Source organism: Solenopsis invicta, chromosome 8 (genome assembly GCF_016802725.1).
Source record: "Solenopsis invicta isolate M01_SB chromosome 8, UNIL_Sinv_3.0, whole genome shotgun sequence".
In the NCBI taxonomy this organism is placed as follows: Eukaryota; Metazoa; Arthropoda; class Insecta; order Hymenoptera; family Formicidae; genus Solenopsis; species Solenopsis invicta.
The window spans coordinates 21772353-21794483 of NC_052671.1; the positions used below are offsets into that span (position 1 = coordinate 21772353).

A 22131-nucleotide genomic window follows, 5' to 3' on the forward strand; every position below is an offset into this window, starting at 1 on the left:
AACGTGACACAAATTGAGTACAATCGCATGGCTTATCAACGTTACAATCAAAACAATTGTGGACAACTTTGTTTGCAATTTTTACAAACCGTTGAAGATCAGTTTAAAAATTGACATTGCACTGCTTGAAACTCAGTACTCGCTCAGACATGTCACTGACGTTTACACTGACAGGCAAAAGTAGCATCCTCGCGGTAAGCTACTTTCCAGCCATAGATTTGAGCGACGATGATTACGAGCTCGGCTTGACAGACTTTGAAACCTACTACACAATACCTAATGTAAACTCATCAAATAATAAATTTTACTATGACAAGGATGATAAGGAAATTATCATTCCCGAAGGATCGTATGAACTGCGTGACATAAGCAAGTATCTGAAACGTGCAATTTTACAATCTCATCATCTTGATGTCGATGGTATTTCAATTGCAACGCCGGTTGTCCGCGGTGATATGGTGTTCGATGACGGTGAGAAAGGAGAGTTCCCGATAATGATCCGCGCGAATAACAGTACGATGAAGAGTGAGGTCAACTGTGCCCATCAAATAAATTTTACCAAACCCAATAACATTGGCTCGCTGCTAGGATTTTCATCGAGTCGTATACTAGAGCCTCAACAGTGGCATGAATCAGATGCACCGATAAATATTATCAACGTAATATTATTCGCATAGAATGCAACGTAACCACGGGGGCGTACAGCAACGATAAGTGCGTGCACACGATACACGAGTTTTCACCGAGGGTGCCACCAGGATATAAGATATCGGAAACGCCATCACAGATCATTTACCTTCCAGTCATCGCACGGAGCATTTCAGACTTAACGATTCGCATTGTGGATCAAGACGGTCGATTGCTCGATTTTTGCGGAGAGGAAATCACTGTTAGACTGCACGTACGGAGAAAGAGACGATAACGTGACATACTCGTGTCCAACGAGCAGGTAAAACAATCAAGAAACACAAGTTATAACAAAGAGACGACAACGACGACGACGACGACGACACCAATCAAGAATATTCAATTGTCTGGCAAAAGGAAACTCACCGCATCAAACATACAATTTTTGAAATCATTGGGATTTACTGTACGAAATGGTTGATATCTTGAACGTTAAAGGTGAACCGATCTTTGACGATCGCATCATCAAGATGGAGACTCACACGTATAATCCGTATGCTAACACGACATTTGGGAATAGCGATGAGATAAGGATACCAATACAGCAGCAAGATTTATATACGTTACTGTGTGAAAGTTTTCTATACATCGAAGGAAGATTGACGACAAAGAATGCAAATGCTAATACGCCATTGCTTGGTTTTAATTGTGTGGGGTACATGTTTGATGAAATTCATTATGAACTCAACGGTGTGGAGATTGATCGCTCTAGAAATGTTGGAATGACTAGTATGATGAAAACTTATGTATCAATGTCGGAGTTAAACATAAGAAATCTATTACATGCTGGATTTCCATATGGGGATAGAATAGAAACATTTGATGGATATTTTAATTTTTGTGTACCGCTTAACGTGCTATTGGGATTTTGTGAAGATTACAAACATGTGATAGTTAATGCTCGTCATGAGTTAATTTTGATACGAGCGCGCAATGATAACAATTGTCCTGTGGGAGATTCAGCGATGGAACCGAAACTTGAATTATTCAAAGTGCAATGGCGTATTAGCATTTGCATTCTTTGTCGTCTAAATAAAATGTAAAGCAGCAGCGCCAATTTTTTGTAGTTTAAAAATTTTTTATTTTAATAAAACATTCTCATTTCTGTTTTCTCTTTAATTCTTTGAGATTAAATGTTACATATTTCATTGAAACTTTTTTAAATTAAGTACATCCACTTAGGTTAGAACAGAAAAATGTTTCAATAAAAATACACAGACAGTATCACTTGAATTTTATTTAAAAAGGAATTAAAGATACCGCTACTTGGGTTTTACTTAAAAAATAAATATACTATCACTTGCATTTTATTCGTTAAAAGTAGCACAACAGTTATTTCAAACAGCAATATATTCTCTTTATAATTGGCGCAATTTAAAGATTTCATACATTTTTTGGAAAAAATACATTTAAGTTAGATTAAAAAATAGTACCACTTGAGTTTTTAAAAAAAATTAAAGATAAGGTGCGCGCACACACACATAAATTGGCCTTTTTTTTACCTTTTTTTGAAAAGGTAATTTTGTACTGATATCACGCGTTTTGTAGTGTTAAGTAATATTTATTTTGTTTGTAATGAAATACATGATTTTAACTTTGCAAGATTGTGAAGATACATACCACTTGGGTTGGAATAAGAAAATTTTTCAATGAGAATACAAAGTATAATGTAGTACTACTTTTGTTTTGTAAAATTAAAGTTAAAAATAAAATTATTACATGGGTTAGCATGGAAAAATTTTTCTGTTAATTAAAAAAAAATTAAAAATAAGGTGCGTGCACACGCATAAATTGACATTTTTTTTTACCTTTCTTTGAAAAAATATATATATATACATGCTTACGTTATTATTTATAACAAAAACCATTAATAAATCTTATTATTAAAAATTCAACATTATCGTTAAGTAGCACATCTTTAGGATCACCAAATTTTAAAAGAATCGATCCCACAATTTAATCTACAATCCTCTATTCCTACCTTTGAATAATAACGTCGTTGTCGTCGTCGTCGTTACCGCGCGTCATCGCCGTCACCGTCGTCGTCGCCGTCGCCGTCGCCGTCGTCGTCGTCGTCGCCGTCGCGCGTCGTCGTCGTCGCCGTCGCCGTCGTCGTCGCCGTCGCCGTCGTCGTCGCCGTCGCCGTCGTCGTCGTTACGCGCGTCGTCGTCGTCGTCGTTACCGCGCGTCGTCGCCGTCGTCGTTACCGCGCGTCATCGCCGTCACCGTCGTCGTCGCCGTCACCGTCGTCGTCGCCGTCGCCGTCGCCGTCGTCGTCGTCCGTCGCCGTCGTCGTCGCCGCCGTCGTCGTCGTTACCGCGCGTCGTCGTCGTCGTCGTTACCGCGCGTCGTCGCCGTCGTCGTTACCGCGCGTCATCGCCGTCACCGTCGTCGTCGCCGTCACCGTCGTCGTCGTCGTCGTCGTCGCCGTCGCCGTCGTCGTCGTCCGTCGTCGTTACCGCGCGTCGTCGTCGTCGTCGTTACCGCGCGTCGTCGCCGTCGTCGTTACCGCGCGTCGTCGCCGTCACCGTCGTCGTCGTCGTCGTCGTTACCGCGCGTCGTTGTCGTCGCCGTCGTCGTCGTCATCGTTACCGCGCATCGTCGCCGTCGCCGATCGCCGTTAGACGTCGATCCCACAATTTAATCTACAGTCCTCTATTCCTACCTTTGAATAATAACGTCGTTACCGCGCGTCGTTGTCGTCGCCGTCGTCGTCGTCATCGTTACCGCGCAGTCGTCGCCGTCGCCGTCGTCGTCGTCGTTACCGCGCGTCGTCGCCGTCGTCGTACCGCGCGTCGTCGCCGTCGCCGTCATCCTCGCCGTCGTCGTCGTCATCGTCGCCGTCGTCGTCGTCGTCGTTACCGCGCGTCATCGCCGTCGCCGTCGTCGCCGTCGCCGTCGTCGTCGTTGTCGCGCCGCCGTCGCCGTCGTCGTCGTCGTCGTCGTTGTCGTCGCCGTCGTCGTCGTCGTCGTCGTCGTCGTGCGTCCTTGAAATGTGCTGTCCTCGTCGTGGAATCACGAGGACGTACCATCACCCGGCACTAACGACCGTATACCTAATTCACCGCGTTTTTCGCGACGCGACGTGCCTGATTCGCGAATCCGCAAATAGGTTAGGAAAACTGTCAACTTACCCACTACATTTATGTACACATATAATATAGTCGTAGACGGCCATGATGCTTATGGGTACGGCCATGTTACATCACGTGATAGAACGGCTATGAGCGTTACTCGTGTCGAAAAGATGTACTGGACAAGATTCCAGGCGACGATAATGACGTATCTTAACATGTAAAACATATATATTGGACTTTGCGTCACGATATCTCCGCTCGTAGGACACGGAGAGAAAAAATAAAAACACTTTTATTATGCAATTCGTTACCAAGCTATCGATTGAGACTACTCAGACCTTGATCGGATCAGCCGTTACTGAGATCTGATAACTCGTTAATGCTTGAAATCGCTGACTCGCGTAAAAGAGGCGCGGGTCATTCTCGCTTTGCGTTTTTTATCTTTTCTTTAAATTGGCACGAGACGCGACCGCGCCTCTTGATAATAAAATATATAGTACGTTAAAATAAAAGATTTTTATTTTCTGTTTTAACCTGAGAAACGGCTTATCTCAATTGGGAATAGAAAAATTTAGGTTACTTATGTTTTAATACTTTTATTACCAATTAGTATATAAATTTGCAAATTTTTTTACGTAAATTGAATATGTAACATGTGAAAACAAAAAATGTGACACAAACATTTATTTAAGTGTACTAAACATTTATTCAAATTATTGAAATATATGTAATTAAAGTGACATTTCAAAATGGCTTCACTCTTTTACAACATGACAAAGTTCCAATTCCTCTCAAATTTTTTCAGAATTATAATGTGTTAATACACTATATTATGAATATATTGAAATATATAGGCTATAATAAATTATACGTTATACATATATTACATTCTTCATATATTTTAAATAAAATTTTAACTGCGTACGTATGTATTAAAGTAATTAAAGAAAAACAGCAAGCAGAACAGATTAAAGAATTTCCGTGTTTACAGTTAAAATAATAGAAATACAATTAAAATAAATTGGGGCAAAGTATGAAGTTGATTGTTATACTAAAATATTTGTTTTAAATTAATCCGTTTTAATTGACCTTTTTATACATCTGAAAAGCCGTTCAATTAATGCATTTCTTACTACAAAACCATCTCCAGGTTGCCAATAAGGTTGAGGAACTGAAACTATGTCATTTACATTTTCTGCTTCTTCGTCATCTTCTTCTTCTAATTTATCGTTGAAAATCAATGATAGATTATGTAAGACAGCGCATGCCACAATATTTGTTGTGGAAGTCAATAATTTTGTGCTCAATCCTTTTGATATACACGGAAATCTACGTTTCCAAAAATTCGTTCCAAACTTCCTCTGGTTCTATTAAGGATTATGTTGTAACTGCAAAAAAATGTGTATACATTAATTCTTTGTGCATGGGTGCGTGCGTATATGAGTGTGTAATGTTTGATCATGAATTATTTAGTACAATATTATTATTGTTATAAAATTAGACAAACCTTATTTTTTCATCCGTAACAGAATTATTAATTGGTGCGAGCAAAAGTTCCAACGACGGATATCCAGCATCACCAATGAGCGTTTAATTGACATTCTGTGTATCGCATATATATGCGTGAGTTTTAAAATATTCGGCTATCATGTTCACTTCCAGGCCATTCTGGAACAATGTCTAATATTTCGGTACGTGGTCCAGCAACAACCTATAAAAATAAATAAGCAATGAGCATACTCTTTAGGCTTCCACGGAAACTTTGCTTTAAAGTAAATTGCTACGCGGGTTATATTCGTTTTTTATAAACATTATAGTTCACTTAATCTCAATAAAAGATAGCTTGCTAGACGAAGTATCAGACTGCTTCTCACTCTAATTAAATCAACTGTAATGTTTATAAGACATTGACATTTAATAATATCTTAAAACACGGAGATAACTCGCAAAACAACTAGTCTTTTAAATTACCATGAGAAAAAATTTATAAGTATAAAGTCTTTACATTTAAAAAATAATTTAAAATGTTTAATATTAATATATAGTTTTTTGTATTGCTTAATTTATAACATTATACCTGAATGTTTAGAAAAAAGTATCCTTTTCGATTGCGATATACTTCATTAACGTTTTGAAATCTCGTATGAGTTAAGCGAATATATGAACAGTCTATCGCTCCATCAATCGAAGGAAGACTTATCCCTCCATGGCAATATCCAAGTTTCTTGAATAAACGTCTGTTTTCAAAGCGTGCTTGATCAGACGTTGGCATTTTTATGTATCTTCTAATGTTAGTTGCTATTAAACAAGAAACTCGAAACACAATTTGTGATATTGTTGATTGTGAAATTTTAACAACGTTACTCATAACAAGCTGTAAAAATAAATTGAACATTATTTATAATATATTTATATTGTTTAATAAATAATAATTTAAAAGTACACTTATAGAAATAATTAAAAGAAACATTTATCGAAAAAGATTTATACACACATTTATATTATAATATATATTTACTTGTTTCAATTAATGTTTTTTCAAATGATGTATTTTTTTAAATAAAAGTAATACACTAACCTGGAAACTTGCTGTTGCATAGAATCGTAAGCAGATCAACAATTAAACCGGAGAGATTGGTAAACCACGATTGTTAATTTTTGCTAATTCTTCTTCTACTAATGGCAAAATATCGTGTATTACGGAATCCTTTGAAAATCTAAATCTTCTTTTAAATTCACGTTTATTATAAAATTCAAATAGATTTTCTTGATCACGAACGTATCGTTTTGATGCACGTATTTGTTCATTATCTTCATCTCCTTCATTAAAAAAATTAATGTTCTCATTGTTTAAATTTGCCAAATCCATTATTAAATACAAATTTCCACTTTCTAAAAAAGAAATAATGTCTACTTTCTAATTCATAAAAAAGTAAAACATGTATTTTTTATTACCTTAAGCGAGAAATTTTCTAAATTAAAAATTAATTTGAGGTTAGAATAATACTCCGTTTGCAGACTCTACATGCTCTGCAGTTTTGTTTAAGTCGACTTTGACCTCGACTTGGCGAAGATCGTCTTGTTTAGCTGTACATACGTCATACAAGATGTCTTATTACGACTATGAATTCATAACTAACAAGATAGTCTTAAGTCTGTTCTTATTTCGAATAAGATCTGTCTATGAATCATCGCCGAAACCGAACAAGACGTTTCCAAACAAAATTGTCTTGGACAAGTCTTGATTTGAGATTTTACTCAAGCATTTGCTTGATTCATGACTATGAATCTAGAGGGCAACTTAAGACCGTACTTAAGAAGATCTTTAAAATAAGTCACGACTATGAATACGGACCCTGCTCTTTCGTTCCCCAGAATTTTTTATAGACCAGGCACCCAACAAAGTGTGACATTCAGTAGATTATTTATACTTTATTCCAATTCATGCATAGGAATATCTTAATCCATTGCAGTATGCAATGTTTCTGATGTGAACACGGTAGTTTCCATGGGAAGCTTGTATTGGCTGGCTTCCGCGTGGTTAGCCTGAGAGGCAGCGGTCTGGTAGGGACTCGAATCGGCACAAGATCGGGGATCCCTTGACCGGGTTAACCCGCGGGTTCCTGTCCGTTCTAACACTCTTTGGAGTTATTTGTGGGACTACTACGTCGTCCAGAACGGGGGGCTGGGATTCAGGTGAGCAGTTCCCCAAGTTCCCGGGAACCTCCTGGGTATGGGACGATCCGTAGCCCAGAGCCTCGTCCACTTCTCTAGGAGAGGGCAAGGGGCTAAGCCGCGGAGGCGGAAAAACCGAAGGGTCAAACTCGCCCGCAGTGTTGAGTTCACGGATCATCTTACGGAAGAACCGTTTTCGTCCGCCCGCGTAGGCGCGGTGCCTTTCTTCTGCCCATAGCTCCTTGAAGAGATGCATGATCGAATCAGTGAGAAGGATTGCCACGTGAATGTATAAGGAAGCCGATGACTTACCGGTCTTCTGAAGAGACGACTTTAACGCGAGAGAGAGAGAGAGAGAGAGAGAGAGAGAGAGAGCTCAGTATGAAAGATCTACGAATTTTAGTAAGATAAATTAATGATTGAGTATACGTTATGAGAGACGAATCCGCTGGGTCGAAGTGGACACTCGTTAGAACGCCCCCTTTGAGGTGGATGTTATTCGGGACGGTGAATGCGTCGAGGAGTCGCGCTAGCGAATCTTCCTTGACGGGATAGGAAAGGAAGAAGGACGGTGTCGAAAACTCGCGTTAGCGAGTCTTCTTCGACGCCGTAGGAGAGGGAGAGGAAGGGGGAGGGGAGACGTCGAAGAGTCGCTTTCGCGAGTCTTCTCCAACGCTCGGATGAAAGGGAGGGAGGCAGAGAAACGAGTGAGGCTACACTCTAGCTAATGCTAGGTGTAGTTCAACCCTCAGGATCTCTGGTGGGAAGGAGGGAGAGGAAAAGAGGCGATCCGACCGGGGCCACCCCGAAGACCAACGTCTTCGTCAGGAGTAAAACTCTCCCGTCTCTGAGATCGTACCTGGAGGTCTGAACGTTGGCGGTCGCCGATGGCAGCGAATCTCACTCGACCAACAAGACTGATCTGAATTTCGAGCTCCGATTTCGCTCCTTATAGCCCAGGTAGCAAGGTGTCGTCAATATGACGTCTGTTTTAAGACATTAATATCACTAAACTCACGTCATAAATGACGTCATAATGACGGTCCTAAGTCACAGATGTATGACGTGATATTTATGACGACAAAATGACGGCATAATTATGACCAGAAATATACGTAGTTTGGTGAATTTAATATAATATAAAAATTGTATAGGATAAGAAATCTTAGGATAAGAAAACAAGGATCTTATTTTACTAGCATATGAAATAATGTACATAACCATAGCTATTTTAAAAGATAAATTCTTTATTTATTATAGTATAATAACAAATATAACATGTGTATTTTTTAATGAGTATAAATTTTAACACACTATAACCAACAAAAATAATTTATGATTTTCCATTTTTTCTAATTCTATATATGTAGTTATTAAGTACTATATATTTATTAACTATGTATCTATTTAATATGTCCTTTTTATATATATATTTGTATTAGTAAATAGGAATATAAGAAACGTATATGAAAAAAAAAAAAAAAATAGTATGAACTCATAAAAAAATTAATGGACAGTGCTACTAAGCTTTATTATGTAACGCTCATATCAAAAGCAAAATTAAAAATTATACATTGCTATGAATTATAGGAAAACATACCCATTGGTTTTTAAAAGGTAATAGCATAACTTTAGCCATAATGCTGTCAATAGACCACATATCTAAATTTGGTGATAATTGATGTAGAATATAAATATCTAACAATTTAGAATCGATTGGGTAATTATTAAAGGTTTCATAAGAATAGAATTGTTTTCCTAATAAAAATGTTTTGTTTTCTGAATTTAGAATAATGTTGTCAATTCGAATTACTTTATTTTCTTTTGTAATAAAATAGGAATCCGGTAAAGAACAGCTACTTATACAAAATATACAGTCTTTAAATTCAATTTTTTTATATTGTTTACAAACTTCTACTCTATGAAGCAAAGGACCTTCTGTATGTTGCATGAGATGTATCAATAACTTTTTTTCAGTTATTTTCACACCTAAAAGTGAAGTTTCATGTAACCTGCGACAAATTTGTTGAAGTGGTTTATGTGGTGATCTGACTAAGGCTTTAATTTCAGCAAAATAATTTTCAAACGGAAATGCTGAAAATATGTCTAAAGGACCATATTTCTCAACCTCATCAGGCAAGTGACAGAGTGCATGTACATTGTATACTAAAAATTCAATTCCATAAATTTTTTTACTATGACTTATGAAAAGATTTAATAAGTTTCGAGTAAAATCAAGACCAAAATGTAAAATATGTTTTTTAGATAAAAGTATCGTTATTGCACAATTAAGTAACAAAAAATGTTCGTATACAGCTAAGTCAAGTACATCTTTTAAAATAAGTGGTCCCAAATATATTAAGAAAGTTCTTAATTCAGTAGCTTTCCATCGTAATAATTCATGTAAACTCCGGGGTTTTCTGTTAAATTCAACTGTTACGAATGGTTTTAACGATACTAAACGATCCGATATCATATCAATGAAACGACTGCGCAATCTTACTTTTTTATTAGTATTTCGTATGATACCCATCCATATGCATAATTGTTTTCTTACTACTCCTAAACATATGTTATGCATATAATCTATTGGAAAAATAGAAACCATTCCAATATTTAATTTTAATAATGGTGATTTACCGACATGATGTTCTTCATCTTCTTGAAATAAAAATGAAGCATCAGTTCGACGTTTTGCATTTGTATTAGGATATAACGCGACCATAAAATTCGCCAATTTCTGTGCATTTATCACATGCATTATATCCTCCATGAGATTTAATGCATTTTATATATGCTTTTGCAGGTGCGTCACATATTATACTATGAACTTTAATAACATATTTTCTGTTTTTAAAATGATACCCATTTTGTAATAGATCAGATAGTTCATTTATGAAATCATTTAAATATTTATCAAGAGGTTTAGGTTTAGCATTTCCACAAAATATACCTGCAATGAATGGTTTACACTTTACATTTTTTACTAAACATGAGATTGGCCATATTTGAATATTATTACTAGAAAATAAAGGCACTCCATCAAAATTGAAACTCAATTCAATTGTGTTATTTAAAAAATAATTGCTTACTGAAAAAATGTTTTTTAATCCAGAGTTTATACCAAGATGACAATATTCACCATTTTCTAACTGTTGAATTACTATTGATTGAGGTGTTTTCAATAAGGTTCTAGCATTTAGAGGCAATTCGGGATGCAATCGAACCAGGATAGATAAAAACTATTGACAGCAATATGAGGAATTTTAAATTTTATACACCATTCTGCTAAAGATACTTTTAAATCAAAATTATGTGTGCTTTCTAACTCAAAATTATTTATTGCACATTGAAAATTAGAACATTCTTTGGATATATTGAGTATATTATTATCTATATAATCATCGTCAAGTGTATTATTTAAATATGGAGCAGATATATTATCATTACTTTCATGTAAAGTAAATTTGTTTACATATGTATCTTTTACTTCTTGAGAATTAATATTAAAATTATTAACGTGTGAATTGTCCTTTTTAATATTTAAAACACTTTGTGCTTGCTGTGCATTAGTACAAGTCAAATTTATTTCGTTGAGTATACTTTGAACTTCATGACTGACACGTCGATAGAATTGACGTTTACCTACCTGCTCCTTCCTTTTTATCATCTTAAAAATATTTAAATATTACGTATATTATAAATAAATAAAACTTCTGTTGAGATGACTTAAGCAATATTCCTGTTTTTTTTTTTTTTCATCCGTTGTGGAGCATGTTTTAACCATATTTTTATAGCATCTTCAACTTGTTTTTCTGTAGATTGTGATTCACACAGTTTTATAGCTCCTAAAAACATTATAATAAGGAGAAAATCAATAATATTGTATATATCAGTAATCAATAATATAATATATCAAAAATATAAACAATCAGAATCTTTAAAAGAATTTTAATTTAATAAAACAAGTTTAAAACATACAGGCATAAATATAATCATGTTTATTAACTTATTTAATTTACATATATTCCATAAAAAATGTATTCAAGTATTACAAGTACTTACGTTTAATACATTTACATAACTGTAATTTGCTAAACGCAGATTTTTGTTTAGTGCCGATAAAATTATATTGGGATGCTAAGTTATCAGTAAAGATAGTTCTCAATATTCGATTTGTTCGAGAAATGACATCAGTACCTCCCATAGATGATAAATAGGAACTCTAAAAAAATTAAAAATATTAAGTTCAGTAAAGCATAAACAAAGTATATAGTTTAAAATAAAATAACATTAGATTCTATTTAATCTACACTTGTAATATCTATATCATTCTTAATATCCATATTATTTACATGTAATTTATATCTAAATAAATGTTATATTTAATTTATTTATATGTCTATTTATTTATTTAAAATGTTTTAAAATTTAAAAATTTTATATTTAAATCATTTAAGAGTAAAATAAATCTATTAATTACCACAAACCGTAATAAAATCAATAGCGGCACATGTTATTATAGAATAAAATAAAAAATATAAAAATATACAATATTTCTTGTTATATAACTTACCAAAGCTAACAAATTGTCATTATTTTGTAAATATTCTTCTAATGTTAAAATATCATTATTGGATGTTAAAGGAAATTTTATTGGTAAATTTTCCGGTGTAAATATAGTCGGTTGAATATGGTTTTTATTACGTACTGCTTTCATTAAATCATCATTTTGTTGTTTAATAGTAACTAGTAATTGCAATATTTTTTGTAAAATCACTACAAACATAAAAAATTTAATGTTTAAAATGACTTATAAGTATAAAAACGAATAATAAGAAAACAATCTAATAATTCAAACAGTTTTTCTTACTAAACTATAAAGCATTTAGCAATTTAAATATTAAATATACAATGAAAAATTATATTTCTTTAATTTATTTAATTTCTTAAATAATCTAAAATACTTTAAAAAAATATAATATTTAATATAAGTTAGAAAAAACGTACCAGATTGGCCAGAAGCAGAAGTCAAAGATATATCAGCAGCAATATTTGTTCCAATTGAAATATTATCTCTTTGCATGCTACTTATGTTCTTAATACCATTATTACTATTATCGTCTACAAATGATATTAAAAAAAGGATCACTTTATAAATACCTTTTAAATGTTGTGGTTACAAAGTTCAAAAAACAGAATACTTTATAAAATAACTTACCGAACTGATCAGAAATTAAAGATGTGCTAGTTGCAACTGACCAAGTATCTTTTGTTTGGCTTGCAATATTAATTTCATCTTTTAATAAACTATCATTTCTCTTCTCATCACTGATATTTTTAGAATTATTGCCAACATCTATAGATGTTAATAATAGAAAAATAATATAAATTGATATGTATATATATTTTTTGTGTATATATGCGCGTGTGTACGTAAAAGAATTCAAAAGAATATTAATTACAAACCATAACAATGAGAAATTTTTGCAGGCCGTTCAAATATGCTATTTATTTGTTCTTCTTCACCACTACTACTATCGTATATTCGTTTTGCAGGTCTATTTCTTTTTCTAGTAGTAAGTTGAACATTTGATTCTGCTTCTGTGTTGAGATCACTTTTATCTTCTGCCAAAGAAAGCTTACGTTTGGCTTTATCTAAATCATCTGTAATGATTGAAGAGCAGAATCAATTTTTAGGTTAGAGAGATACGTTTTTAATTAAATCTATTTTAAATTAAAAGATGTAATTCAATATTTTTTATCTTCAATTTTATTTAATCAATATCGGTTTTAAAAAGAATATCCTGTCTTGTGTGTATCTTATTTAACTAAGAGAATCACTAAATCAAACGTTTGACATAGTAAAATAAATCATTATGTTACGTCCTTACCAGTTTCATAGAAATTACGAGCGATTCTATAAATTTGCCACGTTTCTTCGTTTACACTTTCCCCTTTTTTTAAGGCACGCATAAAATTTGTGTTGCCTTTGTAAGGTGGCCAAAAAGCTTCTTTTTTTCGTGGTGTTAACCACGTGGTATGCACAATTGCCAAGCCACCTCCTTCTTTTTCATTAAATTCTATTATTTTATACATTCCGTTATAGACTTTCGTTACAATACACTATTTACAAAGAACTTATACAGAATACAGACCGTTGCAACAATCTTGTCGAGCATAGGATCGCATACACTGTCGTTGTGTAGGTGTAGGGTAGGTAGGTATAGGTTAAATCTGGATCTAGAATTTTCACGCGCCGCGTATGCGCGTGGCATCTAACATTATTTTGTTACTCATTCAAATTCATGACTGCGATTTGCAGTAAAAAGAACTTTGCAAATTTTGTAAGATTATTTAATATGATTGATTTATACGTTTGGATTTAATAGAAATTATATAAGAGCAAGAATAATAATATTAAAAATTTAACAACAGTTATACAAACTCAACAAACAAGGCGACGTCAAATAACGTCCTAATAACATATTTTAATGAAGTCTCTATTATCAATAAAACGCCATTGAAACGTTATTTGACGACATATCTTAAAATTAATTGGTAGGAAAGGTGCTTTTTTGTTGAATGTAGTCATGCAATATCAAAAAAACGATAAAAAAATCTAATATATTAATACAAAAGACTTGTTTACTTAAAAGTACTACTTAATTAAGAAATATATTAATTAATAATATTTATTGTTATTCGTTATAAAGATGACTTGAAAATGACGATCAAATGACGATATATTTATGACGACAATGTTTCGTGATAAATGTTATGTTTATTTGACGTCATTATTTAGTCCATTGACGTCAAATGACGAAAACTGACCGTAAATCGTCGTCATAATGACGACATCTTGCTACCTGGGAGGCAAGGATATGGGCAAGAGGTGTCGCGGGACGATTCCTCAGGTTCGCGGAAAATTCGGAGCGATAGTTTTTCGTAACGTGTGGCCCTTAGAAGCCCGCCCCGTTCCGCGACCGCGCGGCTTGCGCCTATATCGCGCGAGCGCTTGTAGACTTCTCCGGGGATCGCGACTTGCGGGCGCATACCAAGCCCCGACGCGAAATCCAGTGCTCAGAAAATTAATAGAATTTAATAGAATTTACTAATTAGAATTAAGAGTGTGCGAGGCGATAGCGCCAAGCACATGCAGTAGTTTTACGTATAAAAAGTTAAGGTTTTATTATCGTTCGTAAGAGATTAATTGATTCAAAATTATTTGGCATTTTTATTGGCCGTGATTTTAGAGTTGTTTCGATCGGAGTTGCATGGCGCAGCAGTGGGAAGCGTCCATGAGTGAACCACGTTTCGATAATTATAAATTTGCCGTTCTTAATATTTTATATTAAATTGGAAAGATGAATAGAATTCCAACGTGCGGAGCTTGGTGGTATCAGAGGGGGTCGCGAGCCGATGGGTCAGCGCACACGATGTTTGTTTCGCGCCGATGGACGCTCGCGGGTGTGTTGCGCGTCGAAGAGGCGGCACTGCGAGTAGCCAAGCCGTATGAGATTTGAAATCGAGCGATATCGATTTATGATACTGATGTGGGATTTATCTAACTGATCGGAGGATGTTTCCGGATTCTAATTAGGCTATTATTAGTACGGATAGCGCGGAAAAATAAAAATTTTCTCGCCAAACGTAACAGTTTCCATAGCAGCCTTTGTAAGATCTTCATTAGATTTGATTAATTTTTGAACGCAATTACCAAATACTTGAGCAAATGTTTACTGATTTGTTGATCTATCAGATCTAATTCTTTTTTTCCAGTCTTTTCTTTCGGGACTTTTCGATAACATTTTGGTATTGTTATTATTAGTTATTTTGTTCTTTGGTGTGTGTAATTATTTAATTTGTTCATCATTAGTTAGGCTTGAATTATTTTCAATAATGCAATCAATACTGTTAGTCTCACTAATACTTTGATCTATGTATACTACTAATACTAATAATACTATTATTATAAATATTTTTAAAATCTTTGCTTTTATTGCTGAATGAATTACTAAGCTCATCCGAAAATTTTGAACAGCCTGGAATCGCTCCATCTGTATTAGGAATATTATCAAACATATTCATATCAATTGGTGACATAATATTTAAAGAATCCATTCCTTCTTGAAAATTTACAGATCTACATCCAAATAATTCATCAAGTTCATCATAGAAAGGACATTTTCTCGTTAATCCTGCACCACTTTTTGAAAACGCTGTTCTATAATTATTATAGTTTCCTAAAACAAGAACAAAAATCACTCATTAAGAATTCAAAGATTATATTTTTAGAAACAATTTTATTTTCTAAAAAAATTGAGAAGTATATAAAATTATAATTGTACTTACGCTTTAATGCTTTGAATTTTATGTGTATTTGTGTTGCATTTCGACAGAAACCTTTATTTTTCATATCTTTTTCTAAAGATTTGAAAATTTCTGCAATACGAAATCTTTTGCTGTTCATAATTTTCAAAATGTTCTTTTCTTTTAGAGTAATAATTAATGCCAACGTTTCGTCGTATAACCAAATATCACGCTTATTTTCCATTTTAAATGGTACCTATAATGTACAATGTTTTTTTATTTTGATTAGATACTCTTAATATCTGTTCTACAATTGCATAAACATGGTTGTAAAGTGATTGTAAGACGTAGTTGTAAGCAGCTATTACAGTTATAAAGTATATTATATTAAACTGAGAGAACTGTTGATTGTAAACGTGGAAGATAAAGTCTGATTATCTCTTACAATGTACTTTACAATCGTAACAGCGGCTTTTTTAAAGGCCACTAGATTTCCGACTCATAGATTGAGTCGCAGTATCATGTCACAAAGCTTCTTCTCTGATCATGTATCAGCAACTTACAAAATTCTTCGCCTTACAATCACTTTACAACTATATTTATGCAATTGTAGAGAATGGGCTTAAAAATCTTAAAATGATAGAAACCTATAGATATTTGAGCTACATTCCAAAACATTATTTTCGAGGAAAATTTTACTTGATATAATAAATTATATATTACATGTAATATATATTTCGAGTAAATTTTCTTTGAAAAAATGTATTAGAATTTAATTTTATAAAAAAAAATATATGTGTATATATATAGTATATATTAAAATAGAATAAAATTATTTCATCTAATTTTTTCTGAACCTATAGGTTTTTATTAAATAAATTTCTATGATGAATTATATGCGATTTCTAACCTCTTTGGACTTTTTTACTCGCAAATATGAAATGAGATAAATACAGGTAGGCACTACTCAGTTTTAACTAGTTGTAACCGTTTCCACCGGGTTCAATTCGCTGTCACTCCACTAGAACTTGTCGATTGAAGTGAGAGTGAACTGAGCTCAATACGACATATTTCCATCGACTTCAATTTGGTTCTACACCGGATTGGATGCGGATTAATGCTTCGGTGGAAACTAGATCGGAAACTGTCTCACAAAGATTTGCGAACCCGAAAATTCAAAAAATTTTGAAATTTTGTGTACACATAAAAGAGTTCATCCATAACACAAAAGTCAGTTATGCGGCGTCGCCACGCCACCATCTTTATTAAGGGACGTTAACTTCTCCCTGTATACACACACGCACGCACGCAGGCGCGCGCACACGCGCGCGCGCGCGCACACACACACACACACACACACACACACACACACACACACACACACACATATATATGTATATACAGGGTGTCCCGTAATGCTTTATAAATATTTCAGGGAGTGAAAGGGGATGAAATTTTGAACTAAAAGTTTCTTTGCCAATTTTGACTCAGATCATTATTTACCGACTTATTAAAGGTTAAAGTTGATCAATCAGATTTCGCTCAGCGCCCAGAAGCGTAGCGTGCCGTGGGGCTCCTTGCGCTTACTGTAAACATTCTCCCGATTAAAATGTTATTCTAATTCTTCATATTATTAAATATATAAATAAAATTAAATATATAATTAAATCAATAAATAGGTAGGTGAATAATCAAATAAATAGGTAAATCAGTAAAAATAAATTGCAATTGAAAATTTATCTAATTTTTAAATATTTTTGATTCTTATTTATTATTTATTTATTCCTTTGTATAATTCAATTATTTAATCCATTTGTTTATTCAGTTACTTAATTTCCATGGCTAACATCGTAGCGATGGGGAAAAATTAACTACGAGATGTTTGTCATGGGTATAAAAAAAGATTATTGGAAAAAAAACATTATCAAAATAAATTGTATAATAAATAGTTTGTTAAACATCTTCAAAAAAATGTTTTGACATGTATCACGGATGATTATTTCATTTTATTGTCGTAAATATATGATGAAGCTATCCGTTTTTATTTAAAATCAGATTTATAAGAAACTGTTTAATTTGTTTGAAGAGAAATTGTTTAACAGATTGTTTGTAAACTTTATTTTGATTATTTTTTGTTAGCATTTTAATATTGATATGTAACGTACAATTCTATCTTTTTCCTTACAATTTGATCACGTTATTAACGTACAATTCTATCTTTTTTTCTCACGATCACGTTGTATTTTAAATAAAAAATTAAAATTTACGAATACGTAATTAATTAAATTCTCAATTGTCACTTTTGTAAGATACTGCATTTTACAGCAAATCGAGAAATAATCTGCGTTTCCTTTTTCTTCGTTTGTTCTTGGAGTTGGGTGGTCAGGATAAAAATTAGAAATAACTCACTGCCTTCGTACATAGCACAAGGTGTCACGAACCTATTTATTGTCTTGCTTGAATGAGTTTACAGTAACTATAATAATTTCTTTTGCCGGACGCGAATGTCTTGATGGTTAACCGATCGGAAACCGAACCGAGGAGAGCAATTGTTCACGTGATCCGACACTTTACGCGCGTGGTACGTCGTATTTTTTGCACAATTTGAATTAAGTTTCGTGAAGAACCGCGTAATGAATAATTTAATTTAATAATAATAATGAGAATAATTAATAGTGAGCGGTGGAGGCCTTACTGCGTCCCGAAGATCTCTCTATCCAAATAAAGACTCGAATTTTTGGGAGGGTCCCAGATGCGCACAGACCCAATTGGACACCACCAATTATAGCGGCCAATGCCTAGAGTATTTCTGTTGGTTGGGTTAGATTAGATTACGTGATTGGTGGTGTCCGATCGGGTCTGTGCGCATCTGGGACCCTCCCGAATTTTTAATCCCGACTTTCTTACACGTGCACACTTGTACCGCGCTCTCGTTACTCTCCTCGATCCTGCTCCTTTTCCTCGTCACCTGGCGCTCTGCGCCCTCGCTTCCTTTGTGACCCATTCGGCTACTATTCGCTATCATGCTCCTTATAGCTCGCTCAATAATAGTTATACTTGAGATTCTTTTACACTTTCATCTTTTCGTTACACAGTAAACAATTTTTTGTTAAATTTAACATACATATTTTATTATATACCAAACAGTTCACCCAATTTTTTTTTTGTTAATTGAATTCACGATAAATACATATGTTAAAAAGTAACACAAATATTATGTAAAAAATTAACACAAAGCAAATATAGCAATGACATAATTTGGAAACAAATTGTAGAAACACATTTCTTCAGTAAAATTAACATTAATAATGTCGACACGTGCCTTTTATTAATTTAGCTTAGAATTTACATTTCAAATCTACATTAATTTAATATTACTTGTTTATTTATTTGTAAATGTTATTTTAGTTTTAAGAAATGTAAAATACCAAACACAAAGTATAACACAATTTTAACATAAAATATTCAAATAATACAGTTACAAAACGTTAAATTAACATTTGAATAAAATTTTATTCAACACAGACATTTTAACAAGGATCATAATAAATACAACATAAATACAAAATGTTTTTTTAAACTTGAATTTTTTTTAGATAGAGCCGATGAAAAAAGTTGATTTGCTCATAAAAGTTGTTCAAATAATCCCCCGTTGGCTGCTAGGCAAGCATGGGCTCTCCGGACAGTTTCATCTTGTACACGGCGAAGCATTTCCGCATCTACCATTGCTACGGCAGCGTGTAATCGAGCAATCACTTCCGCCGCATCTTTGGTTCTTCCGCGTAAACTTTTTCTTTCAGGTAACCCCAAAGGAAGAAGTCTAAAGGCGAAAGATCAGGCGAACTAAAAATAGAAACAGAATTAAAAATATTATTTATTTATTATGATTTGTAATAGATGCAAATGACTTTTACCGTGGAGGCCAGCAAAATGGAACGCCAACACCGAATCAATGCTCAGGAAACTGGACGTTGAGATAATTTCTCACACGTCGAGTATTATGCGGTGGTGCACCATCTCGCTGGAACCAACGAGGTCTGTTTGCAACATTGTTCAACAAATCTGGAAGTACCTCCTCCAGGAAAATAGCGTACTGTGCATCCTGAAATAAAAAAGGGAGCGGGGGAATTTTTTAACGTTATGTGCGTGTGTATCTGTATAGGTGAATCGTCGAGTCACAGGTGTAGTAATACTTACTCCAAGAACGTCCGGAAGCTGATAAATAATAATCTGATCTCCGACAATTCCTCCCCATACATTCACTTTCCAGCAATGTTGAAAATTTCTTGTCCTTGTTACATAAGGATTTTCGTCAGCATAATAATGTAAATTATGCTGATTGAAAGTTCCTTGCCTTGTAAACAGACTTTCGTTTGTCCACAAGATATTGGTCAAGAAATATTCATGCTGGTATGTCAAGCCCAGAAACTCTCGACAAAACTGCATGCGAAGTTCTGCATGGAGATTCTGGATTGACGTGTAGTGATACGGATGGAGAAAATTAGAACGGAGTATCCGATTAATCTCCGATTTCGAGACGCCGGTTGCTCTCTCAAGTAATCGACAACTCGTCATCGGATCATTCTCCACTTGTTCTAAAATATCTTCTTCTATGGCAGGATTTATCTCATTTGGCCTTCCTGTATAGTTTCTTGGCGTCAGCTGATTTTCCGTTCTGAGGCGTTATAATATTTCAAAAATACTATTTAACATAATCTTAATTTAAATAATTTTACATTATAGTATATTAATTAGAATATTATTTAACATTAAATAATATTGTTCGCCTACATACAGAATATTATTAAATATTAAATAATATTACGCAGCCATCACTGTTAGAAAACAACAACTCTCAACGTGCTTGGCAACTGCGATCGCGCGGTTGGATTTGGCGGCGGGCGGACTAAATCCGCTATTTTTATTAATTTATAACTCGTTAACTATTATGAAAATTGCAAAGTGGTAAAAGATTTTTCTGCTTAGTTTTACTTGATCTATCAATCCACGAAACCAGGGGCGGTATTTACCTGACACCCTGTATATACAGGGTGTCCCAAAAAGGTCGGGACACCTAAATAATCTCGGGAAATATTAGTTTTAAAGAAAAATGTTTTAGACAAAAGTTGCATAGTTTTGAGGAGGACATAAGATGGTGTCATTAATTTGACCTTGAATAGTTGCTTGAAGGTCACGAGAAGGACACCTCCAAGTTTTTAAATGGGACTGCAAACTTTTTATTACATATTCTTGTTGCTTATCTCGAAACCTTTCCAAAACATTATAAGAAAGTTTATTTTTGATGAGTACTTTCCGAGTTGTGAGGTTTGAAAGCTACGGTGTACTGTAACTTTCAAGCGTCACAACTCGGAAAGTACTTAACAAAAATAAACTTTCTTGTAATATTTTGGAAAAGTTTTGAAATAAGCTACAAGAATACGCAATAGAAAGTACAATATTAGAGTATTGGTAGTTCCCTAATTAAAGGGTATCCGTACTTATCTAACAATCTATATTTTTATTGCACATTCTTGCAGCTTATTTCGAGACTTTTCCAAAACACTACAAGAAAGTTTATTTTTATTAAGTACTTTCCGAGTTGTGACGCTTAAAGTTACAGTACACCGTAGTTTTCAAGCCTCACAACTCGGAGAGTACTCAACGAAAATAAACTTTCTTGTAGTATTATGGAAAGATTTCAAGATAAGCTACAAGAATATGTAATAAAAAGTTTGCAGTCCCATTAAAAAAATTGAAGGTGTCCTTCACGTGACCTTCAAGTAATTATTCAAGGTCAAATTAATGACACTATCTCATGTTTCTCTCGAAACCATACAACTTTTGTCTGAAACATTTTTCTGTAAAACTTATATTTCCCGAGATATTTAGGTGTCCCGACCTTTTTGAGACACCCTGTATATAGTTAACACAAAGAACATTAAGGTTGTAACGATGCGCCCCCACATCATTCTCCCTAGGACCACGAACCACCTCCCTGTCCGTCCGAATACCCACCGGACAGGCAAACAGGCGCTATGCGTCAATAAACGCTTCGTACACGTGCATTTGAACGGTCCAACGGATGCGCCATTAATCATACAAACTTCGCGCGCACGCACATTGAGCCGCACCCTCTTGGCGTTGGAGCAACAAAGAGGCGTACGCGCGAGCGAGAGCGCAATAATGGACCGATCTCGGAGCAGGGGAAATGCTGTATTCCGAAGAAAACTCCACCTGAGCATCCCCGACTCTCCGAGATGAGGGTATAAAAGGCGGGTGATCTCGAGAAGAGATCGACTCTTTCCCGATCCAGCTTCCGAGCCAGACCAAGGAAATCCGAGTGGTAGAGTGAGCTCTGTCATTGTTGAGAGATCTTGGC

At 34.4% G+C, this 22131-nt stretch overlaps 1 protein-coding gene and 1 pseudogene across 2 annotated transcripts; both read right to left on the bottom strand.

Annotated features, from left to right (window-relative positions):
• Nucleotides 1-4834: 4834 nt before the first annotated feature.
• On the bottom strand, nucleotides 4835-6633 carry LOC105205466 (annotated as a pseudogene).
• Nucleotides 6634-12358: 5725 nt separating this feature from the next.
• LOC120358486 lies at nucleotides 12359-14094 on the bottom strand. Of its 2 annotated transcripts, XR_005575429.1 has the most exons (3): nucleotides 13334-14094; nucleotides 12661-13106; nucleotides 12359-12563 (listed from the first exon to the last, which is right to left on the bottom strand). XR_005575429.1 is itself a non-coding variant. In XM_039452889.1 (2 exons), the coding sequence occupies exons 1-2, from the start codon at nucleotides 13536-13538 to the stop codon at nucleotides 12901-12903; spliced, it is 411 nt and encodes a 136-aa protein (XP_039308823.1). In that variant the 5' UTR covers nucleotides 13539-14094; the 3' UTR covers nucleotides 12359-12900. The 2 variants fall into 2 exon arrangements, 1 of the variants encoding a protein (XP_039308823.1); XM_039452889.1 differs by having other exon boundaries at nucleotides 12359-13106.
• Between the last annotated feature and the right edge of the window lie 8037 nt (nucleotides 14095-22131).